We start from the raw sequence: 25,516 nt of genomic DNA, 5'->3' as shown, positions 1-25,516 counted from the left end.
TGTAAGTCAACTACCCTGGCCAGCAAGATCTCCGGATCTGTCCCCCATTGAGCATGTTTGGGACTGGATGAAGCGTCGTCTCACGCGGTCTGCACGTCCAGCACGAATGCTGGTCCAACTGAGGCGCCAGGTGGAAATGGCATGGCAAGCCGTTCCACAGGACTACATCCAGCATCTCTACGATCGTCTCCATGGGAGAATAGCAGCCTGCATTGCTGCGAAAGGTGGATATACACTGTACTAGTGCCGACATTGTGCATGCTCTGTTGCCTGTGTCTATGTGCCTGTGGTTCTGTCAGTGTGATCATGTGATGTATCTGACCCCAGGAATGTGTCAATAAAGTTTCCCCTTCCTGGGACAATGAATTCACGGTGTTCTTATTTCAATTTCCAGGAGTCTAGTTGTCACAAAAATAGGAAGTGTCTGTTGGATGGTGAACACTAAGTTATTCAATATACCAGGCATACCGACAAAAGAAAAATCAGTGCATTCAGGCACTTTACAGTAATTGCTAGTTTTATTTAAATAGAATTGGGATAGAGTAAGAAATGGTCACAGCCTTGTTCCACATAATGTGCTGTAACAGGTGTACCTAACCAAATACATAAAACATGCTAATACAACCTGACAATGCACAAATGAGTAAAGTTTAACAACAGTGTTCCACTGATAAATGTGAAATGACAGACAGCTATTGGAAATTGAATTGTGAAAAAACACATTACACCATCAAAAAATTTCTTTGCCAAGACGCTGAATCGCACTATAAGTTCCAGGTGGAATCTGAATTACATTGTCACATAGCAGAAGGTGTAATTAGGTGAATGATAAACACTAACTTCACTTAACGAAGGTTTATTCAGCACTTGCACATACAAGAGTGCGGAACAAAGTGCCTCCGGCCAGAACACATACAGTTTATATACAGCTATAGAACATTCCAGTACAAGGATTCTTGACATTTGTGTACACTTCTATAATGTACTCAAACCGAATATAGAAACTAAAATTGTACAGTCTATGTGAGTTTTGAACTCACGACCATCCATGCAACAGTTTCGTATCATAACCACTACACCATGGTGTTACTCGGCTTCTTCTAAAACATCGCTCTCACCTCAAAATAAGTGTCTCGGTGTAACATCCTCCTAGTGCAGGAATGAGTTACAGGTCCTGCATACTTCGACTCCCGATGACTAATTCTCGCCCTGGCGGTGATATTCATAGGACTTCTTTTGTCACTACGCTTTTCATCACCTTTCCGCTTGCTGCCCATCACTGGAGCTTCAAATTTACCCTGGGTTGCAGGATGCTTATAGGGCTTCATTCGAAGGACGTGGACCATCTGATCTTTCACCGTCTTGTGTAGGCGTCGAAATCTTCAACTTCATAAGTAACATCAGACAACTGTCTTACAACTGTACAAGGTCCAAAGTAGTGTCTGAGGAGCTTCTCTGAGACTCCAACCTTCTGAACAGGACTGAAGATCCAGGTGAGGTCACCAGGCTGGTAGACAACGGGTGGTGGCTCGTGTCATACCTTTGGCGATCATTTTGTTGAGCATGCAGGTTGCGGAGTCGAGCTAACTGCCAAGCTTCCTCAGCTCAGGTTAACACCTGGCTGATGTAGTGGTCGTCCATGTCATCAGGATGTAACAGAAACACCATGTCCATCGTCGTAGTCGCCTCACGTCCATGCACCAGGAAAAATGGCGTAAATCCTGTGGTGTCTTGTTTGGTGGTGTCGTAGGCAAATGTCGTGAAAGGTAGCACCTCATCTCAGTTGCTCTGCTCAACATTAACGAACATTGATAGCATGTCGGCCAAGGTTTTATTAAGGCATCCAGTAAGCCTAAGGCGTCCAGTAAGCCTATTAGTTTGCGCACGGTAGCCGGTCCTCATGTGATGAGTAATGTTGCACCGACGGTTTATCTCTGTTACAAGATTAGATTGCAAAAACTTTCCCTCGATCCGTATTTAACAACCTTGGGACACCGTCTTTTAATACGATGTCTTCCACTATGAATTTGGCTACCTCGGATGCTTTGGCTGTTTTCACGGCTTTCGTAATGGCATAGCATGTCAGATAATCAGTGCCACTAGCAGATGTTGAAAATCGTCCGAGGAGGTCAATCCCAACACGCTGGAAAGGCGTTTCGGCTGGTGGAATTGGTTTGAGTCGGCCAGGTGGTTTTTGAGGAACTGCCTTTCTCCTCTGGCACTCTCGACAGTGCGACACATAGTGATGGACACTCCTAAATACACCTCGCCAGAAAAATCTCTTGCGGATTCTGTCATAGGTCATAATAAACTCTAAATGTCCAGCCTCAGGTGTGTCATGGAATTTCTGTAGAACATCTAAGTGCATATGTTAAGGAATCACTGGTAGCCACTTCTTTCCAAATGGATCCAAGTTTTTCTTGCAAAGTAATCCTTAAACCTTAAATTGTCCTATCACATCCGCTGACCGACTTAAGGCAAGCATAATTTGAGATATCTTGGCGTCCTTCTGCTCAGCAGAGAGATCCTGGAGTGCAGCAACACAGTCACTATCTTCGTCAAAGTCTTGATGGTCTTGCACAGGGTTTCTTGAGAGACAGTCGGCATCTTGGTGTTTTCTTCCACTTTTGTACCCTATGGTAATGTCATACTCTTGAAGACATAGTGCGCACCTGGCGAGTCACCCTGTTGTATCCTGACCTGTCAACCAACAAAGTGAATGATGGTCTGTAATAACTGTGAATGGTCTTCCATAGAGGTACTGTAGAAATTTGCACTTGGCCCAGATCACAGCAAGACATTCTCTTTCTGTAGTTGAGTAGTTTCTCTTGGCTTTTGTAAGTGTCCTAGAAGCATAGGCACCTTCTCTTTTCCATCTGAAATTTGCACCAGAACAGCACCGATCCCATACCCACTGGCATTTGTGTGTAGTTCTGTGGGTGCTCTCTCATCATACAGACCAAGTACAGGGTCAGTCATCAGAGGTTTTCACAGCACATAGGAAGAATCTTATTGAGCACCACCCCAGGTAAATTTAGCATCACTGTTGGAGTGACCTGGCTTTGATACAAAAGTCTTTGATAAAATGACAGTACTAAGAACATTATCTCTAATACTTTCAGGACTAGGAAATTCCATTATAGATCTAACCTTTTCTGGGTCTGGTCGCTCACCTTCATTTAACACAAGGTGTCCAAGAATTTTGATTTCTTTTGCTCCAAAGAGACACTTTCTTGGATTAAGTTTCAGTCTGCCTTGTTGAAGACACTTAAGAGCGGCCCTCAGTCCTGTTATATGTTCATCAAATGTCACTGAGAATACTATAATGTCATCTAAATAACAAAGACACATCGTCCACTTCAGGTGACTTAGAAGCTTATCCATCATCCGTTCAAAAGTTGCTGGTGCATTACACAACCCAAACGGCATTACCCTAAAGTTATACAGGCCCTCAGGGGTGATGAATGCAGTTTTCTCCTTGTCAGCCTCTTCTACTTCGATTTGTCAGTATCCCGAGTACATGTCCACGGTTGAGAAAAACTTAGCCCCCTTCAGACAATCTAGTGTATTGTCAATTCGTGGAAGGGGCTAAATGTCCTTTCCAGTTACCTTATTAAGCTTCCTGCAATCAATACAGAAGTGCCAACTGCCATCCTTCTTCCTGACAAGGTCCACTGGTGATGACCATGGGCCCTGCGAAGGCTAAATGATGTCATTCTTCATCATTTTCTCTACCTCGTCGCGAATTATTCAGCGTTCCATTGCTGACACACGGTATGCTCTCTGGCTTATTGGTTGATGGTCTCAAATGCTAATCCGGTGCTTTACCGTTGATTTGTCTGATCCGCTCTTCACCTGTGGATTGAAGCATTCAGAGAACTCTTGAAGAATGACAATTATCTTCTTCTGTTGTTCCTTAGTGAGATCTGGTGATAGTCAAGCTAGAAGTTTTTGTCTCGTAGTGGTAGTGCTGATTTCGCCCACAGACTCGGCATGGGAGGTTTCTATGACTCTCAGCTGTTCTTCAGTTAATGGCTCAGCGTTTGCTATGCACATGTGTTTTGGAAGGATCTGCGGTTCTTGGCGACAGTTAACTATTCACTGAATCCATTCTTAAACGAGACGACAGAGGTTGGGATGACCAAGTTATTCTTCAGTGGTATGCTTCTCTTACATTCCACTACAAGATACATGGGTTGATGCATGGCATGACACGTGACAGTTACCTTTCTAGCACTGACTGCAGGAATGATAATTTCATCCAGTACACATAGTCTCCACACACTTGGATGTGCATTTTCCTGTCCACAATATCTCATCTCATCTCATCTAGCATAATCTTAGAGCAACCACAATTTATAATAGCCTGAGAAGCTTTCAAAAAGTCCCATCCGAGAATGACATCATGACTACACTCTGGTAAGATGATGAATTCTAAGGGCTGTGTATGGCCACTTATATCTACACAATTGGTACATCTTCCTGTAGGTTTTACATACTTCCCATTAGCCACCTTCAGCAGAGATGTTTTGTTGTCAATGAATATAGTTTTCTGCAACTGGCGACGTTACTTCTCCGAAATGACTGAATATGATGCTCCACAGTCGACAAGAGCTTGGGCTGGTCGGCCATCCATGAGAATATTGACATAGTTTCCTATCATTTTTGTAGTGATTGATGGTGTAGGATTTTTCTCCTCGGTGGCTTTACCTCCAAGGAAGGTCGCACCCTTTAGTTTTCCAGTTTGCGGTAGCTAGGTGATTGGCTGGAGCTTCTAAACAGTGATGGAGACCTCGATCAACATGCTGGGGAGTGTCCTCTCCAACGGCTAGCTTGCGGCGATGGTGACCTATGTCATCTTCCACCCACAACTTCTTGTTCATCTTCGTTGTCCCAGAGGTGGCGTCGGCTAAGATCAATTTGCTGTCTTCTGGCGCGGATGTCATCAAATATCCGCCACCTTTCTTGACAATAGCGCACCACATGTCCCAGTCATCCAGAGTGGAAATGTACTGGTTGCTTATCCTGGGTCCTCCAGACGTCAGTCTTCCTTGATGCCCAAACAGGTTCCTCATGCGGCATTGCAGGAATGTAACTTCTCCTGGGTCTCGACTGTTTCACTGTTTTAAAGGGAAATGAAGGACAAGAGATTGGGTTCAATGTCTGTACCACTTCCTTCCTTATGACCTCTTGAAGTGTCTTGGTTTTTTTTTTGCTCATTGTGCAATTAAAGTGCCTTCTGAACTTCCTCTCTCACTATCTGACTAAGAGCAATTGTGAAATCAGTTGCTTCCTCCATCACAGACATCGGTATGATGTTTGAAGGCTGTTCAAACTTCTTGTGTGTAATTCGTTTTTTGATCCATTGTCTCGATATACTGGCACCATTTTATGAAGTCGTCTGCTGTTGAAACCTCCTTCAGGAGTAGGGCATGATACATGTCCTCAGCAACAACCTTCATGAGATGTGCAACCTTGTCTTCCTCCTTCATTCTAGGATGCTGTAGTTTGTACTGTGCCCTGCACTTAAATTTATCTTGAGCCTTGCAGTTCTGTCGTTGTGTATCCCCAAAATAATTGCCAAGTTCTGCCTGGAATACTTCCCAGCTTGTGAATTTCTTCTTGTTGTTCTCATACCATTGCCTGGCAGTGCCCTCCAAGTAGAAAAAATATGCTAGCCAAACCCACAGTGTCATCCCATTTGTTAAATTTGGCTATACACTCATATACTTTCAGCCAATTGTTTGGATCTTGGACATCGTCACCAGAGAACCCAGAAGGATGTCTCGTGTGGTAGCACACAGTTGCTGTCATTGCAACATCCTCTTCTTCTGTCTTCGGTAGATAGAGATCTGTTGAATATGGCTCAAACTCGGGTTTGTCACCACGCAATCGGCGGCTCTGTCGTGGCCCGATGGGAGCCACTGTGTCGACTATAATGTGCGCTATCACAAGTTCCAATATACAGTGCCTCCACCAGAATAATGTCATGTAGCAGAAGATCTAATTAGATGAATAATGAACACTAACTTCACTTAACGAAGGTTTATTCAGCACTTGCACATACGAGAGCGTGGAGTGAACTGCCTCCGGCCAGAACACATACAGTATATATACAGCTACAGAACATTCCAGTACAATAATTCTTCAAATTTGTGGATGCTTCTAGAATGTACTCGAACCAAATATAGAAATTAAAATTGTACAGTCCAGGTAAGTTTTGAACTCGCGACCCTTCATGCAACCGTTTCGTATCGTAACCACTACACCATGGTGCTACTCAGCTTCTTGTGCAACAATATTAAGTGTTTTTTGTCATCATCATGTCCGGGACAAGAGCGCAACAAAAGCAGTGAATTATTTTTTGCAGCTGGTAAGAAGTTTAAAAATTAAAAAAAGACTAGTGGCAAAAATGCTGTAATCAATGTAGTAAAATCTAGAAAAATGGGAGAGAATGATAGCATGTGTCATAGCATTTAGCAACTGCACCAGCAACTCTGACTTCTTTCTTTCTTTCTTTCTTTCTTTCTTCTTCTTCTTCTTCTTCCTCTAAATAATAAAGTGCGATTTGCATGCCGTTCTTGCATAAAACCTGATTGACTGCTTTTGTACACAGCAAGAAGCTTCATTTTCACGTCACCTACGAATTCCCTAATATTATTACCTGTTAATGACACCTTCTCTACAGGTTTTCTTCAAGTAAACTTAATAAATTTGTGACTTTCTTTTTTTGTATAAATTCTTGAAGCTGCTTAAGTGGGTCAAAGAAGCTTTGAAATCAGTGATTTTCATCCAACTTGCAATTCAGAGAACCCAGTTTGGATCTATCCCAGCAACGGTGAATTGACTCTCACAAGCAGTTCTAAATCGTTCGGAAAGATTTTCTGTTACACTTTTGCACATATTTTGTACTTGGTATAAATCTTAATTCCATTTATACAATAAAGATCCAGATTTTATAAAAATGAAACTGACTTTGCACACTGCTTGACTTTAATCATTATACCCACCTTCATGTAACCAAATAATTTACAACCTTTCCTTTGTCACTGAAAGTTAGTACTGTACAGGTTTTCTTTGGGATTGGTGGGTGATGTCTCCTTCAGGACTTTAATTAGCTCATTTATCATCCTTCGAACCACAGGGTACAAAATCATCAGTAATTTCCTCTAATGTTTCCACAGTGTTTAACAAAATGTCGACATGATTTGACTGAGTGTCCAAGAAATTAGCAAATAAATGCACGTATATAGGTATTCAGGAGAATGGGTGATTTCAGTTGCCTACCATGTTCTTCATATTTCATCTTCGCAAAGGTAGATTCCACATTACTGTGAAACTCTGTAAGCTGCACAAAGACAGATGCTATTAGCAGGCATATATGAAGAGATCACAAGGAAAATTCAGTTTTATCTCCATTAACACTTAGCAGTATCGCAAAGGCAGCTGCTAATTGTTATGGATATCAAACGGGTTGCAAATTTGAGCAAATAGTAACTGTGAACAGTTTTCAGAGAAATTGTGAACAGAAACTGAAATTGACTGTATAAAGTATGATAGCAGTGTTGCGAGTTACAGGGTGAAACCCCGTTTTCATACTTTTCAAGGGACTTAAAAAGGTGTAAAATGTCAGAAAATGTAAAATTTGGGAAATAATGTTTTAAGCTGAAAAGGTTATGTATAGGGTACCCCTTTGTATTTACACACTTTATGTATGTGCACAAAGACATCAAAAATACTCTTGTCAAGGACTTGGTTATTATTTAATAACAACTGCTGATATAATGGGAGCTGACAAGTGGGAAGCAGAAACATTTGAATCAGTTTCATATATCACTATCGATGTTTTTGGAAGGCCTGCAGCAATCGTTCATTATTTAAATAATGAAACTCTGCATCAGTTACATACTTTTTCATGCTTAGCACAGTGCATTTCGAGAATTTTTTCTCAATATCAAGTGCAGATATGTACGTAAGTATTTTGTGTGGTGTTTGCATATATGTTGTTCTGCATCTCTTAAAACTGTAGTCATCTTTTTGAGGTTATCCAGTACTTTGCTTCCTCAGTTATGTAGAAACACACACCAAAAACATTTGAGCAACGCAAACTGAGTGAAGATGTGAACTAGCACTACAAGCGGCCAAAAGACAAAACACACTAAATATGGTACGACAGAGATGTGATGACAATTACAACAATCACTAAACTGTGCATGTGCTGTAGGGACAGTTTGGAAATGGCTGTGATATCTTTATTCATGCGAACCTAGTTACTCCTCTCAGCCACCACGCAGAGTAGAGTTAACCGTGGCGGGAGCTACGGCATGAATTGTTCAAACTTTTACATGTCTACCGGTTTAAATCTGCAAAGTAGAGCAACCTAGTGTCAAGGAACTTAACCACATAATGTTTGCAAACAGAAAGGATATCAACGAAGGACATGTGCCTGCCATATTGCACATGTGCAGTCTGCTACAGCTACAGCAGGGGTATAAATTTCTCCAGCCAACTGGCAAGATATGAATTTGGCAAATTTCAACATTTTTTTAAAAAAATATTTGCGGCATGTCTTACCCTCTAAAATTTTGACATTGTGTTTCTTTTGGTATATTCTTAGTGTATAAAAAATTTCAGGACAGGTTTCAACATGGTGGTTTGGACCATTCCCTTATTAGAAAATTCAATTTACTGAAAACTTATACATGCTATCTCTAAATGCTGAGACACTGAAATTAAGTGTGTGTGATCTTCCTGTTCTTGTGACATCTCACCCCATGGTGTTTGTTTGAGAATCTACAAAATGAAAACATTTGTTACTGGACGATCTTGGTATACTAGTTGGTGGCAAACCCTGTATCAGACATGTTGCATAGGTGACATTTCAGGCAGGTGGGCAGACCAGGAACTGAATAGTACCTGTAATTCTTTGAAGAAGTTTTGGTGACCACCACCACCACCACCACCACCACCACCACCACCACACATTGTCGTGCAAAATATACAGCAAGTGGGTTTTCTTGAAGTAGGAGCTGTACCTCATTTGTAATGTTACCCCTTCTATTTGTGCCCATATTGCTCAACTCTCATCATTCCGCCAATAACACATCTACACAAGTCAGGAAGTGAGTTTTTATTGATGGAAAAATGTGTCTGGAACACTGGGGACGAAAAAAAAAAAAAAAAAAAAAAAAAACATGCAAAATCACGAGCTACAAATAAAATATTTAAGGAGTTCTAAATGTTAAGGTAGTGCATCAGACTTCCAAAGTAAAATCAATAAAATGATAGGATGAAAATAAGCTTCTCCTAGCAAGTGTTTAGATTAGATTTACTTTCATTCCAATTGATCCGTAGTGAGGAGGTCCTCCAGGATGTGGAACATGTCAGAAAAACAACAATACATGACAAATATTTACAACTAAAACAAATAAGCTAATGTACCATTCCACAGGTCCCAAGTGGAATGATTGTCATTTTTTAATGAACACTAAGAGTCATTTTACAAATACTAATGCACTGAATTTAAAATAAAAAAAGTTTTTTATTTATTTATAAGGTAATAAACATGTAATACAACTACTGTAATACTTATTTACAATGAACTCGTTACTGCACTGAAATGGTGCAGAAGTTATGTTGTACTTATATACAAATCAGTTGGTTTTACTAAGAAATTCATCAATGGAGTAGAAGGAGTTGGCCACCAATAAATCCTTTAGGCTTCTCTTAAACTGAATTTCATTGGTTGTTAAGCTTTTTATGGCTGCTGGCAAGTTATTGAAAATGTGTGTTCCTGAATAATGCACACCTTTTTGTACAAGACTAAGTGACTTTAAATCCTTGTGAAGATTATTCTTCTTTCTAGTATTGATTCCATGAATTGAGCTGTTGGTTTGAAAAAGTGATATATTTTTAATGACAAATTTCATTAAGGAATAAATATTGGGAAGCAGTAGTTAGTATCCCTAGTTCCCTAAACAGGCTTCTGCAGGATGTTCTTGAGTTCACACCACATATAATTCTTACTGCACGTTTTTGTGCCCGGAAAACTTTAGCTTGGCTTGATGAATTACCCCAAAAAATAATCCCATATGACATTATGGAATGAAAGTAAGCATAGTATGCCAGCTTTTTCATTTTTATATCCCCTATGTCTGACAAAATTCGCATTGCAAACAGAGATTTGTTAAGACGCTTCAGCAGTTCTGTGGTGTGCTCCTCCCAGTTGAATTTATTATCAAGTTGTAATCCCAAGAATTTAACACTGTCCACTTCTTCTATCTTCTTGTCATCGTATGTTAGACATATACTCTTGGGACACCCCGTACAAGTTCTGAACTGCATGTAGTGTGTTTTTTCTAGTGAAGTGAGACCGTAATACACGCTGCCCAATAAAAGACGTGATCAGATGTCAGTCTAACTTAGCACACAGTCACACTATCAACAGGTATGTAAATGATTAGAGGAGTAATTATCTGTGACAGGTATAATGGCATTTGTGTTTTTCATGTTTAGTGTTGTTACCAGAACTGGGAGCATATATAAGGGGTGGGAACAGCATCAGATATTGAGTGATCAATGTGGAGGATACAAAATGCCACAGACTCGTGAGAGACAGCATTATCAGCACCTGAAGAAGTTTGGAAGGGGCCACTGTGTGGGATCGAATTGCGCAATATCCAGATTTGTGGGGCATTCAGAGGCAACAGTAGCCCAGTGTTGGACTGCATGGAGTACATGAAAACAGGCATACTTGCCATGATTCTAGTCATCCACATCTGACCACCACAAGGGAGGATGGCTGCATTGTGCGCCATACAGATGGCGAGTATGGTGGTGAACTGGGGAGAGGTCCTGTTCTTATGTTTCGGACAGGCACATCTGTCGCACCTGGTGTTGGGAGTCGTTGGGTTTGACTTCAGGTCATGGTGGTAATGGTTGAGGGAACTCCTGCTGTACAAATGGTATGTCACTGACAGCCTGTATCCTCGTACATTACCTCTCATGCAATCGTACCTGATGCCATTTTTCAACAGGAAAATTCTTGTCCATACACGACACATGTATCTGTGCACTGTCTGCATGATATTAAGGTACTATAATGGCCATCAGGGTTCCCAGATCTGTCCTCAATAGAATGTGTGTGAGATCAGCTCTGATGTCAACTCTATCATAGTGCCATTTTCCAGTACATAAAAGACCAGTTACAACATTTGCCTGTGTGCTTCATCTTCTTTTTTAGGCAGTGTATTTCATTATACTCACTAGCAACCACGTTCATCACTGTAGTGACAGAGACTTCGTAGGACAAGCAGGACAAGCAGTAGTTATTGGGGGGGGGGGGGGGGGGGGACATTAATATAATGTTCACTAAAACCTATGAGCACCATAAAATCCAACATTAAAATGCTTAATATATTTATAACTTGTAGCAGAATTGGGTAAGGTTCATGAGTGAATGCATGTGCAGCTGTTTGGCTCCAAAACAAAAACCCACTTTGTCACATAGAGCATGATTAAACAGGACAAGCTAACTGTGACTACCAGAGAGCAAAGATCATGGCGATTCTGTGCTTGCTTGCCACGTATATCAGTTTCTTCCTCAACCAGTACCTGTTACACCAGTAGACAAGGACATGCAAACAGCACAATTTTTTTTTTAAATGTCCACTGCAGTGGCATAATAAATTTGATACACTTTCACTATGATGTCAAATGTGCTTAGATGTTCTCAGTATCGTAACTCATTTATGAACGTGGGGAAAAATTGTGTGAATCTTGCATAAATAAAAAGTGCCCTAAACTTTTTGTCACAGTAGTAGCGATACATGAATTTAATTTTTGTACGGTCTTTCCATTGGTAGACTTGAATTTCTCACATTAATATTTGTTTTAATGACATTTGCTAATTATGATGTTTCATTAAGAAAATGTGCATTCCCATTGAGTAATATGTGATATGAAGTGGATGCAGGGACAGTGTGTTGTATATTTCCAGTCTTCACAATTACACACACTGTTAAAATATGACAACACACAGAACAGAGTTTTTATGATTCACAAACTTATGTTGCACACAGCTTTCCTGCCTCTGGCCTGTATTACATTGTAAAAGATCTTTTTGTAAATATGTTTTACAAAAGATGTTTAATAAAATCATTGCTAGTGTGTTCTATCATACCTTCTATAAAATTTAGTGTATGGTCTTAGCTTTTATACACTTTGACAGTGTAATTCAGGCCTTATGTTGACTGAAGACTGTGGAAACAGGAGGGCATCTAACCATAAAGTTAAAATGAAGTAAATTTGCCCAATAATGGAAAATAGTGGATGCTTTGTTACAGGGTAAATGCTAGGAAACAGACTACAATAGGCATATTTTCCTATGTTGAAAATATGATTCGAATTGTTGTTATTCTGATTCATTACAAGATTTAAATTCAATTTATGGTCAATATTTTCACAATATATCTGTTATTTTTATGTGATTAAAGCTTAAAAATCTTCAAATATCAAGATCTGGTCATGTGATCAACCCTGCTCTGTTATTATCTGATGGTCTGGCTAGGAGTAAGATGAAGTGATACGTGTGTTATAGGAGCATTAGCCGAAGTTACAAGGTTATTATTTACCTTTTCTGCAAACAGTTTAGCTACATGGACACCCTAAAAATATAGATTGATAACGTTATCTTCACATTACTACTACTGACTGGAAATTTTATGTAAATGATAAAAAACCCTACATCTGTGATTTTTCAGTAACATGATATAAAACTGGCAGTTTTTTTAATGAAATGTCACACAATTTGGCATTATCCTTGTTCACATGTAGAGATGTTGTAAATGTGATGGTGACAATTTACTAATTTTGTTACTTGATAGTTATTGAATTTTGAGTTTGGGTTTTGACCTTTTTTTCAATTCTGAGAATTATGTTCAATCTTAAAATGACAGTTGTTTACAAATGAAAAGAACTATAGCTTTAGATGTGGCATCAAACAAAAATATCCCTTTCCCGTGAACATCATTCCAGTAACGGTTTTAGTAACTGATATGACATTTCACAACACTTTTGCACAATCTGTTGTAAAAAAAAAAAAAAAAAAAAAAAAAGAGAGAGCTTTTCGATGTATCTTTAATTTGGTGCATCAATTAAACTACATATTTTCATAGTATGCACTTAAAAATATGAAAAATGCCAAATACATCACTTAAATTGTGCAAGCACAAACATGGCACCTGTTCACCTTTCAACCTAACCTAAGCCCCGATTTGTACGACGGATTGTGTTGTGACACAATCTTTGATCACAAATAGTCAAAATAATATTGAACAAACATTAAAATAATATTCCTCAGTGTTCTGTTTTATCATCAGAAACATGTTTGCATGGTGTCGTGTGTCCTATGCTACAATTTGCTGACAGAAGCAAACTGAGCGAGTGAGATGTTGGTTTATATGTTTGTGTAGCTAAAGTGCTGAATTTGGTGAGTTCATATTTATACTTGGATACCGCCAAAATATCCAGTTTAAGTTATTCACTGCATGACAGTGCTGCACAGACTGTGTCTTCTTGGTATAATTTGGAAATCTGAGTTTGCCAGATAAAACAATTACCTGTATTGCGAGATAAAAGTGAAGAGTACTTGATTATTATGGGAAAATAAGTTTTCAGTGATTAAGTTAGCAAGGTTTTGAGAAATATGAAGGGACAAATACTTCAGGTGGAGGTGAAGGAAATGCTGAAATGCACTAGTTTGTACTTTCAAATTAGGCTACCAACTCTTTAAGGCAACATATCCGAGTAATTGTTCACACCTCTAGGTTCTTGTTTCCACCATGGCAGGTCTGTAGTGTAAGGTATTGTGATGCCACATAAATCCCTGCATAATTTATTGGGAAAGCAAATTTCCATACCAGCAGGATATGTGCACATTGGCAAATGTCTGGTGTTGTGTTGAAGGCAGTCTGTCTTCCACATCGAAATTTAGACTCTGGGCAGCTGTTTTCACGCAATATTGAAGTGATGACAGATCGGCAGTGTAGTGTCCTGGAAGACAATTCTGAAATTATGACATTGTTTTCTTTTGAAAAACTTTCAACACTGTATGGTTGCAAAGTTATTTTTTATTAAACTAATTACATTTAATGGGTATATTATAAATAATTTCTTTTTCAATGGTAGAAAAAAAATTGATGTGTGATGTCAATAAGTGATGCTGTAATTATTTTTTTTCTTTTTTTTTCAAACTGACCACTGAAAAACAATGAAATGAAACAAAAATAATGAACATAACTGTACTTCTAGAATAAGTGGCCAGAAACTAATACCAAGATTAGTGAAACATAGTGCCAAAATAGGCAGAAAATGAAACAGGTTTTTTTTTTTTTTTTTTGCAGGTGTCAATTTTTCACCAATATCAACATCATCCCTGAGCCAGGCTGAAAAGCTTTAATATTGTAAATAGTCTTCACGGGTTTGCTGCCGGATGATGGTGTACAAATTCCACAATATTTCCTTGGAGCAACTGTCCAGCATTTTCAGGTGGTTCAACCTTGCTGACGGCTAGGTACCTGAAGATGTTGGACAGTTGCTCCGAGGAAGTATTATGGAATTTGCACATCATCATCCAGTGGCAAACCCATGAAGATTATTTACAACATATCCGCCCAGAACGCTTGAAGAGTCACAGCTTTTATGTGGACATTATAGATTGTAGTCAGCAAGGTTGAGTGTAACATGTGTGCAATGTTCACAGTGGCGCACACTGAAGAGGAACTCGTGTAAAAACACTACATTTTGCCACTCTACGTACTAGTGACAGAATTCACATGCCTAGTGCACTTGATGGAATTAGTGGTTTACTGCATTGTGGAAACAAATGCAAATGCGCATTTGCCTCTAGGCCAGCATGCAGCAGATTATGTCTTGTGTTTATGAACATTAAACCACATCTTTCACAATGCTCTAGTGTGAAGATAACACTTGGGAGAGAGCTATATGGTCCATTACAGTTACCAGTCTAAGGTGCTGCAGTCATGGACTGTGTGGCTGGTCCCGGCGGAGGTTAAAGTCCTCCCTCGGGCATGGGTGTGTGTGTTTGTCCTTAGGATAATTTAGGTTAAGTAGTGTGTAAGCTTAGGGACTGATGACCTTAGCAGTTAAGTCCCATAAGATTTCACACACATTCCATTACTGTTCCATGGAAAATATGCTGGTTATCCTGTGCTAAAACCACATTGCATGGTACAGTACCTTCTCACTGTTTTGCATATGATCCTTCTTATTCACTAGACTCCCATGTGCCAACCACTGTTGTGCATCTTGTCCTATATTAGCCAAAATGTCAGAATGTAAAACCACTTTCCTTTAACTGATAATTCTGTACAATTTGAACTTACTTGTGTGCTAAAATTATCCCTTTTGACACCAAAGAGAGGTACTGTCCCATGGTTTCATGTGTTTCTTCCATTTCTGGCTGCCCCCAATACTGACTTCTGTGGGTATGTGAGAAGACATTGGGCCTACATGTACTCTCTCTGCAGCCTTAATCACAGTTGCTGGTACGCTATTTTATGCATATCGCTAGTTTGGATTCATTCAAGCTGTTGGCTGAAGGTAGCTTTCTGATCCCTGCTTTCAGTGTGTAAAATTTGTGTTGAAATTCAATGGTTATATTGCTTCTGAACATGGACATTTCTTATTTTTCAGTTTGTCAGAACTTGTAGAAGCCCCTACTGTTGCAAGGGAATTGGATTGGGTGAACTCTGCATGGCCAGAGAGATCAGAGTGTGACAAGCCTGCAGTACAAAAATATTGTTTAATAGGAATGAGAGACTCGTACACAGATTTTCATATAGATTTTGGTGGGACTTCTGTATGGTATCATGTATACAAGGTAAGACTTGAACTTTTGTTTCCTCTTAATGAAGTAAGAGTTAGGGTCAGTAACTTTATCTTGAAACTCTCCTATTTGGTCTGTGTTTGCACTGAAAAACAATAATATCAGAAATTGAGTCCACCTTGATGTAAAACACCTTGTTATTTGTTTACTCATTTATTTCCCCAAACTAATTTCGGTGACAAATATCACCATTAGCAGTGGGTTTTTCAAAATTTAAAACATGCAGAAAATAGCATAGTTATACAAACACAGTAACACATTATTAAATTTTTACTGTTTGTTTTTTTAAATATAGTTTTCTATGGATACTTTCATATTACCTTATTTATTGCATGTTATGGCATGTTTTTGAGAATTATTGTCTCTGTTTGCGGCACATTTTCCTTGTAATCGTAAGCATTTAATGCAGTCTCTCTTTCATCTTTTAATTTATGATGCATAGTGTGTTGTGGGATTAGAGATTATCGGATTACAGAAGAATGTGTGTTGTACTACCCGAATGTTTAAATCACCTTCATTTGTCTTTGGGTTTCTCAAAATAATACATTGTGAAACAAGTTGCACCATTATGGCACATTAGAACATTGAAATGTACCACTTTTTGATTCTCTTATTTCAACTAAAGTTAATTCATTTTCCCCTGCAGATTAACAGTAGGTAATAGAATAACCAAAAGCAACACTGGCAGAATACAAAAGATATATACAGGGCTATTACAAATGATTGAAGCGATTTCATAAATTCACTGTAGCTCCATTCATTGACATATGGTCACGACACACTACAGATATGTAGAAAAACTCATAAAGTTTTGTTCGGCTGAAGCCGCACTTCAGGTTTCTGCCGTCAGAGCGCTCGAGAGCACAGTGAGACAAAATGGCGACAGGAGCCGAGAAAGCGTATGTCGTGCTGGAAATGCACTCACATCAGTCAGTCATAACAGTGAAACGACACTTCAGGACGAAGTTCAACAAAGATCCACCAACTGCTAACTCCATTCGGCGATGGTGTGCACAGTTTAAAGCTTCTGGATGCCTCTGTAAAGGGAAATCAACGGGTCGCTCTGCAGTGAGCGAAGAAACGATTGAACGCGTGTGGGCAAGTTTCACGCGTAGCCCGTGGAAAATTGGCTCGTGCCACAACTGGAGACCGACAGCGCCGACTTCATCTTTCAAAAGGATGGTGCTCCACTGCACTTCCATCATGATGTTCGGCATTTTTTAAACAGGAGATTGGAAAACCGATGGATCGGTCATGGTGGAGATCATGATCAGCAATTCATGTCATGGCCTCCACGCTCTCCCGACTTAACCCCATGCGATTTCTTTCTGTGGGGTTATGTGAAAGATTCAGTGTTTAAACCTCCTCTACCAAGAAACGTGACAGAACTGCGAGCTTGCATCAACGATGCTTTCGAACTCATTGATGGGGACATGCTGCGCCGAGTGTGGGAGGAACTTGATTATCGACTTGATGTCTGCCGAATCACTAAAGGGGCACATGTCGAACATTTGTGAATGCCTAAAAAAACGTTTTGAGTTTTTGTATGTGTGTGCAAAGCATTGTGAAAATATCTCAAATAATAAAGTTATTGTAGAGCCGTGAAATCGCTTCAATCATTTGTAATAACCCTGTATTCTACACAGTAGAGTTTATTAGCTTATTCAATTATGGTAGGGAATGTGTTGCTGAAACATGCTGTAAACAACTGACAGCAATAGGTTCTATGTTGACTGAGTGATAACTGTCTGCACTTCTTCTGACAGTCAATCATAGCTCAATGGAGCATCATATGTGACCGGAAAAAGATGCAAGGACACTGGTGTGCTAAAATTGAGAATGAAAGTAACTTTCTTATCGTGCCACCGCCAAGTAGCATAATATTACAAAAAGGAGTGTTGTTACTCACCAAACACAGGAGATGTTGAGTAGTAGACAGGCACAAAAGAAGACTGCTATACAGTTACGTTTTCAGCCAAAAGGACGTCTCCTGAAGTAGAAAACACACAGTCTATTAACCATAATTCACACTCATGACTACTGTGTCAGGTCACTGAGGCCAGACTGTGAGCAACTGTGCCTGATAGGAGAAGCAATTTGCAAGTGGTGGGGAGTAAGGAGGAGGCAGGGACGGGGAGGGAAAGGGATAGCAGGGGTAGGGGTAGGATGGGGGAGAGTGTGGTTCTGCTTGTGGGAGTATGTAGTGACATAGGGGGGACAGGGTTGGGATGCTAGGTGCAGTTGTGAATTTTGAGGGAGACGAGGAGCACAGTAGGGAGTGGAAAAGGAGAAAAATAAAGGAGAGGGAAAAGATGAGTGGGTGCATTGGTGGAGCAGAAAGCTGCATTGTGCTGCAGTGGGACCAGTGAAGGGGACAGGTGGATGAAGAACAGGGACTAGCAAAGGTTGACGCCAGGGGAGTGAGTTATGGGGACATAAGTTATATTGCATGGAGAGTTCCCACCTGCATAATTCAGAATTACTGATGTTGGTAAGAAGGATCCAGATGGTGCAGACTGTGAACCAGTCATTTAAGTGAAGCATGTTGTGTTGGACAACTGGGTGGTCCAGCTGTCTCTTGACCACAGTTTGTCAATGGCTATTCCTGTGGACTGACAGCTTGTTAGTTGTCATGCCCATATAGAAAGCAGCACTGTGGTTGGAACTCAGTTTGTAGACCACGTGACTGCTTTTACAGGTAGCCCTGCCTTTGAGGGGGTAGGAGTGACTGTGATCACGTTGAAGTAGGTGGTGGTGGTGGTGGTGGTGGTGGTGGTGGTGGTGGTCTTGGTCTTGGGTAGATGTGTGGGACAGGACTTGCATCTAGGTCTATTGCACATCTAGGTCATATTGCAGGAATATGAGTTATGAGGCACCGCCTTACTACCATGCTCCCAGATCTTTGCATGCCTGCTTCCTCCCACCTTGCTCCCCTCCATCCCAACCCTGTTCCTCATGGCTTGTATCCCTGTAATAGACCTAGATGGAAAACCTGTCCCGTACATCCTCCTACCACCACCTACTCCAGTTCAGTCAGTCATCACCTATCCTATCAAAGGCAGGGCTACCTGTGAAAGCAGTCACGTGATTTACAAACTAAGGTGCAATGACTTTGCTGGGCATGACAGCTAACAAGCTGTCTGTCCACATGAGTGGTCATGGACGAACTGTGGCCACGAGACCACTGGACCACCCAGTTACTGCAATGCTGCCAAACACAGCTTGCTTCACATCAGTGACTGCTTCACAGCCTGCACCATCTGGATCCTACCAACACCAGCTATTCTGAACTGTGCAACTGGGAACTCTCCCTGAAATACATTGTATGTTTCCCTTAACACCTCTGGCATCAACTTGGCAAGCCTTTTCCTCATATCCCCTTCCCTGCTTCCGTTCCGGCACTATGCAACCTTCTGTTCTGCCAGTGCACCCAGTAGTATTTTTTACCCTTCTCTACTTCTCTCCTTTTCTGCTCCCCTCCCCCTCACCTAGTGTCCCTACTGTGGCCCTGTCAAGTTGCTGCATACTCCACAAGCAGAACTACACCCTCCCCTACACCTACCCTGTTATCCCTTCTCTCCCCCCCCCCCCACCACCACCACCACCACCACCCTGCTTCCTCCTTGCCCCCACCACCCATTGATTGTTGCTCACAATCTGGCCCCAGTGGCCAGAGATGGTGGTCATGTGTGTAGGAGCTGTGCTTGCATGAATGTATGTGTCTGCTTCAGAAGAAGACCTCTTGGCCAAAAGCTTATATGTATAGCAGTCTTGTTGTTGTACATGTGTGAAACTCAGCATCTCCTCTATATGCTGAGTAATAATATATCCTTTTCATAGTGCTGACATTATTCCATCCTGGTATTTCCATTGTTTTGATTTTGCCAAGTGCAGTACAGTGCAGAAGGTAACTGAAAGAAATACGCAGTGACGTGAACAGAAATGACACTTTTATTCAAAGACAGTAACTGTATTGAAGTCACCAGGATTTATGATGGTCCCCTGGACATAATGGCAAATGAATCATGTTCAGAGATTTGGTGGTCAGTACACCTATGCAACACCACACCTCTCTGCACCATGACACAAGGATCACAAAAAATGATTATTTTTCAACATTGTTCCAGGGTGAATTACGCACCCTCATAAGGCAAAAGGTGGGAACATGTAATGCACCCAGGAATATTGTTGATTATGCTCATTTTAGTGATCCCACTGATACGGTGTAGGGAGGCGTAATGTTGCGTAGGCGTAATGACCTCCAAATCTTTGAACATTGTGTACTGACTGGTTAACATTATCGTGGCACTGTACTCGTTCCCTTGTGAGTTTTTTCAGGGGTGCATTCAGCCCTGACTTCATTTTTATGGATGACAGTGCACAACTGCATCAAACTGCGCAGTAGAGGAGCTCTTGGTATGAGAGGATATTCAGCAAATGGACTAGCCTGCCTGGTCCCCTGACTTAAATCCCACAAAGCATGTGTGAGACGCATTGGGGAGACATATTGTAGCACATTCTCATGCACTAATGATCATATAGCAGTTGTCGAGATTGCTGGTGGAGGAATGGAATGCCCTATCAAAAGGTTACCACCCATGTGGCCAACATGGGAGCTCATTGCAGAGCATGCATTGCCATGGGTGGTGGTCTCACAGCCTATTAACAACCTAGTCCTGCCTTTTGTAATGTCCTGCGAAACATCTTAAATTGCGGTGACTTCAATGTAATTATTTTCTTTGAATAAAAGTGGCACTTCTATTCATCTTATGTATTTCTTTCAGTTACTTTCTGTACTATACTGTAGCAGTTCTTTCTGTGTGTGGTCCAAGTTTCATTGAGCTATGCTACTTCTTGGTGACACATCATGCGAAAGTTACTTTCATACTTGCATTTTGCATGCCAATATAATTGTAGTACTTATAGTGTGTGTCACTGGACAGATGCACATATTTAAGTCAGTCTTATTAATGTCTCATTGTTGAAGAATTGTGCAATATATTTTGTGCTTAAATAGGATGCATTTTTGGAGGCCTCTGTAGGAATTGGCATAGGTTAAGTAAAGACTCATCATGTAAAACTTCGCTTCATTTCTTCATTCTTAAGGTGCAGAAGACTGTTGGCAGCAGGGATAAAGTTGTTACAGCATTTCTTAACTTTTGGAATGCCTGCCTTCTATACATAAAAAAGTGATGTGACAGCCAGTATTTTACCCTTGTGTGACTATTCTGATAAACAAAGTTCTATACATAGAGGTGTCACAATTTGTGAAATGGAACTAGACTTTGTGATGATTAGTACTTGGTCAAAAGTCTAGCAGTTGACCCTCTACGTAAATAAATATACTGGAATGAGAACAAATAGACATAAGTAACTGCTAATTTTTTTTACTACACAATTGACAACCAGACACTGAACTCAGTCAAAACTGTCAAGTATGAAGGCGCATTTGTTGGGGGGGGGGGGGGGGGAGGTTACCATATTGGAAATGCAGATAACATGTTGAGATTTATCATAAGGAGATTGCCTTAATGAATAAACTCATTCGACCAGTTCTTGGGTATTTTGTTGCTGGTGTGGCACCCTTACCAAGTTGGATTGTTTGTTGGTCAGGCTCCAAAGATGAGAGAAGATAAAAAGAAGTTGCTACATGCTTGGTCACCAGTTTGATAAGTCAGCACAAACTTAAATGGAAGAAACTACAAGTAATGTGCAGTGCATCATAGGTGGCCTTAACCTTATAATTCGGAGTCTGTATTTCACTGTTAATGCAGAAACATATTACTTCGTGCATTGTGTGTCTTGTATAGTGACTAATGAGTTTGAAATTAGAGACATTTGAGTTGATGCAGGGGGTATCGGCAATTTTTCTTCCCACGCACCACCGCAAATGGAACAAGAAATGGAGCAGATGGATGATTCTGGTTCCCCCTGTAGCCTCTGCCACATGCAGTACAGTGGCTTTCAGAATACAGATATAGATATTGCATGCGCCATTGTTGTCTCTCTGCCCGTATGTGAATCTTTTCTATATTTGATAATTGGAAATATTAAATGGGAAGCTGTTGAATTGTAGACACTGTCCTGCACAAATTACCTGCTGGTTAATTATGCACAATGTAAATATTATTTTATGCACCAGGTCTGTTGTTGACTTGTTTGTTCTTAATAATTTTATTGAGGTTCATTTATAACTCCAAAACCTAAAAATTCCCCAATGTGGTCTCCTTTACTTTCAGTACATTTACTTGTAACTGTCTCTCTTCATTTTTGAGTCATAATGCCTGTCTACTGCTATTTATGGACATGGTAATTGTTCTCACACGATAATTATTCTCTATCATGGACATATGATTACCAAAGTAGCCAACATGTCCAAAGATAGCTACTATCAAGGTGCACTTGTCATGACAAGCATACTGTAACAAACATAAAAATACACTAAGGTAAAGATGTTATCAACCCAAAGGTTGATTAGAACACCTACATGCTTTACCAGGTGTGGTCGTATTGGAGAGACATGTTATTGCCTTCATCAGAACATTGAACTAAATTAGCAGCCACTTACAGCAAGAGATACTGTTTAATGTGGACTCCAAACTTCTTTGCAGTTCACCTTGACGAATATTGCCAGAGATGAAAGAAGTGTTAAGTGAAGATAAAAATCTTAGGATTGAACCCTAGACCTTTGGCTCTGTAGTTTGGCACTTAACCACTGAGCCATTGATCCACATGTGAATACAGTATTTGTAGTAACCCAAGAACACTGTAACTTTATTACACAAAAAAGCATAAAAACGTGAGAGATAAGGTACATACAACAGATAACACACAAGTGGCTGGTGGAGCCTTGCTCTCCAGCCTACCGTATTTACTCGAATCTAAGCCGCACTTTTTTTCCGGTTTTTGTAATCCAAAAAACCGCCTGCGGCTTAGAATCGAATGCAAAGCAAGCGGAAGTTCTGAAAAATGTTGATAGGTGCCGCCAAAACTAACTTCTGCCGTCGAATATATGTAGCGCTACACAGGCATCCTTTGTAGGCACAAAGATAAATACTGGCGCCAAAACCTCTGCGTCAGTAAATAAAATTAAAAAAAAAAAAAATGGAAGACGAGCTTTTTTTCTCCGCCCGAGTTTCGACCATTGCTTTTTCATACATAATCCAACGAAGTAAATACAAATTCCGTATTGTTCATCTTCGAATTTCAATGTACTACGAAAATCCGACTGGTAATACTGGGATTTTTGTCAATATGGCCAACTCTACGTTTTGAATTTTTTCCTACCTGTGAGAAGAGATGGTTGCTAATAGGAACCTGATGAAATGTGAATCACATGCAGTATTCTCTTCACCATAAGAATAATACGAATATAAATATTTTGCCATGTATTCTTTCGTGTTTGCTTCTATCTCATTTAAATCCTGTCTGCCAAATAAACTACGAAACTAGAGTGAGACAACAGCAAACGCGGAAGAATATACGTATCGTGTCATGTTTATATTCGTATTACTCTTATGCCTAATAGTGATACAGTCAGAAATGAAGCACGGCAACTGACTAGATTTTTAAATCTAAGATGACTAATTTCTGTGCAGAATTTGATGTACTAAAGAAGCGGCCGCAAAGATTTTCAAACGGAGAAAATTTTTCGCCAAACTCTCGTTCAGAACATGTTCTATCATACGCAGTCTATTATTTGGTTCTTGTTGATCATTATCAAAGAAAGCAGCAGTCTAAGTAACAACAAATAGCAGTCTCTTGCCATTGTTTCGCTAATGAGACGATTCCTCTCTTTTTTAAATTGTAGGCGGCGGTAGCGCGCACAAAAGCAAGCCATGCCGCGAGCAGCGACAGGCCGTAAACACGCACTATCAGAATGCGACAAACAATGCATGACACAGTATAGTAATGCATTTTCAGCTTCGAGTGACTGATGTAAACACCTATAACATAGAAAACGGCACTTATCAGATCAAAGCAAAATAAGCAATCGATTCAAACCAGACGAAGCACGTGAAAAAGGAAGGGTATCCGTATAAATACGGACGGAGCGCCTGACGCATAGCAATGGCTACCTGGTAAAGCTTAACTGCTAAGCTTTCGACTCGAACCAAACTACTGTAGCTGTATCGTCATTCATTCGACCTAAATTGTGTCTCATATTACAATGGACCAACTTTGTTTCGATTTGGAGGTGCGGCCTAAAACTTTTTTCTCCCCTTGAATTTCGAGTCTCATTTTTCAGGTGCGGCTTAGATTCGAGTGCGGCTTAGATTCGAGTAAATACGGTATGTAGTAATTAGTTCTAACAGGGGGCGCAGCCGGCAGGCTGTGCAAGTCAGCTGCTGTCGTATTAGCAGGCCAGGTGGCCCCTTAGTGGCTGAATCAAGTACAGACTTCATGTGCAAACTATAAAGGGATGCACACACACATTTGGTAGTTGAAGCAGTATTATTATTCATCATACTCCTTCACTAACAATTTGAATCTTACGTATTTGCAAAAGTCTTGTTGAACAGTGCAAATAAAAATTTTGCTACTTGTGCATACCCTATGGCACATTCATTATCTATGACTTTACGGCTATTTTAACAAACTGGCCTCCTACAACTTTGCACCAAACTACCTTATTAAAATGAGGGAATTGAGCACCATTGACCTTGGAAATGGCAGCAGGCTGGCAGCCAATAGGTTTGTGGTGGAAATAATGAAATAATGTTATCTAACTACACCATTGCTGCCCATTTGTAGCTTATGCCTAGAACAAAGAGTTCTAAACCCTGAGACTCGACAATGCTTCGAACAGCAAGATGTCTACATATGCAGAAAAAAGGCCACAGCTAAAAAATTCATGTGGCATGTAAAGTGGGTTAATGATGTCACATTGGCAACAAATTTCACATTTCTGCCCAATGCCACCATGGACGTATCACATGGTACAAAGATTGTCACGGTCCCTCTTACCCACATTTCACCCCCTTCTTTTGACACCTCTACGATGGAGGTCACAACTGTGATGCCCAGTGTTTAAATCTTGTTGTTTTCTTATGAGTGAGTGTCCAAGGAAAACATTTCGGACACGCTTTCACTTGGATCGAAACTTAAGTGTTTCAGTGTGGCACAGTGGGCGTCAATGAAACCACCTTTTCCTTGAGACATTAATTCCCACATATTTCACAGTCAAAAATAATAATTCTCAGTGTCATGAGTGAAAGGACGATGTTCTTGACAACTTTTGACACTGTTGACACCTCTTGAACGATTCAACCCTTCTCGATGGGTATCACAGGGCTGCTACCTCATTGAACATGATATCACCCTTTTGGAATGCGGTATGACAATAATTTTTGATCTGGTGACAGGTTGGAACCACTATGGACTGTTCAAAACCATTCAGCAAAATTTGAACGTCATTAAAAGCAGCGAAGGTGCTTTCTCAGTGCTCTTAATCATGAAGGAGTGCGGCATTGACACATGCTTGAATAAAATGGCCAAGGGTCCCTCAAAGACCTCACAGTTCAGCAAAACTTTTGGTGGCACTAGCTCACATTTATTGAGCATTTTAAAAATGTGCCTTTACAGAGAAAACCTTCAAAATAGCCCAAG

General features: G+C 40.4%; 1 protein-coding gene across 2 annotated transcripts in view; it reads left to right on the top strand.

Annotated features, from left to right (window-relative positions):
* LOC126184991 (lysine-specific demethylase phf2-like) overlaps positions 1-25,516 on the top strand; it is a 173,843-nt gene that overhangs the window by 38,324 nt on the left and 110,003 nt on the right. For both annotated transcript variants that reach the window (XM_049927702.1, XM_049927701.1), the window contains exon 6: positions 15,715-15,901. In XM_049927702.1, the coding sequence (XP_049783659.1) occupies positions 15,715-15,901 (187 nt within the window). The remainder of the gene's footprint in view (positions 1-15,714; positions 15,902-25,516) is intronic.

The sequence above is a fragment of the Schistocerca cancellata genome, chromosome 4 (genome assembly GCF_023864275.1).
Source record: "Schistocerca cancellata isolate TAMUIC-IGC-003103 chromosome 4, iqSchCanc2.1, whole genome shotgun sequence".
Lineage (NCBI taxonomy): Eukaryota > Metazoa > Arthropoda > Insecta > Orthoptera > Acrididae > Schistocerca > Schistocerca cancellata.
This window is presented reverse-complemented; position numbering and strand designations above follow the sequence as displayed.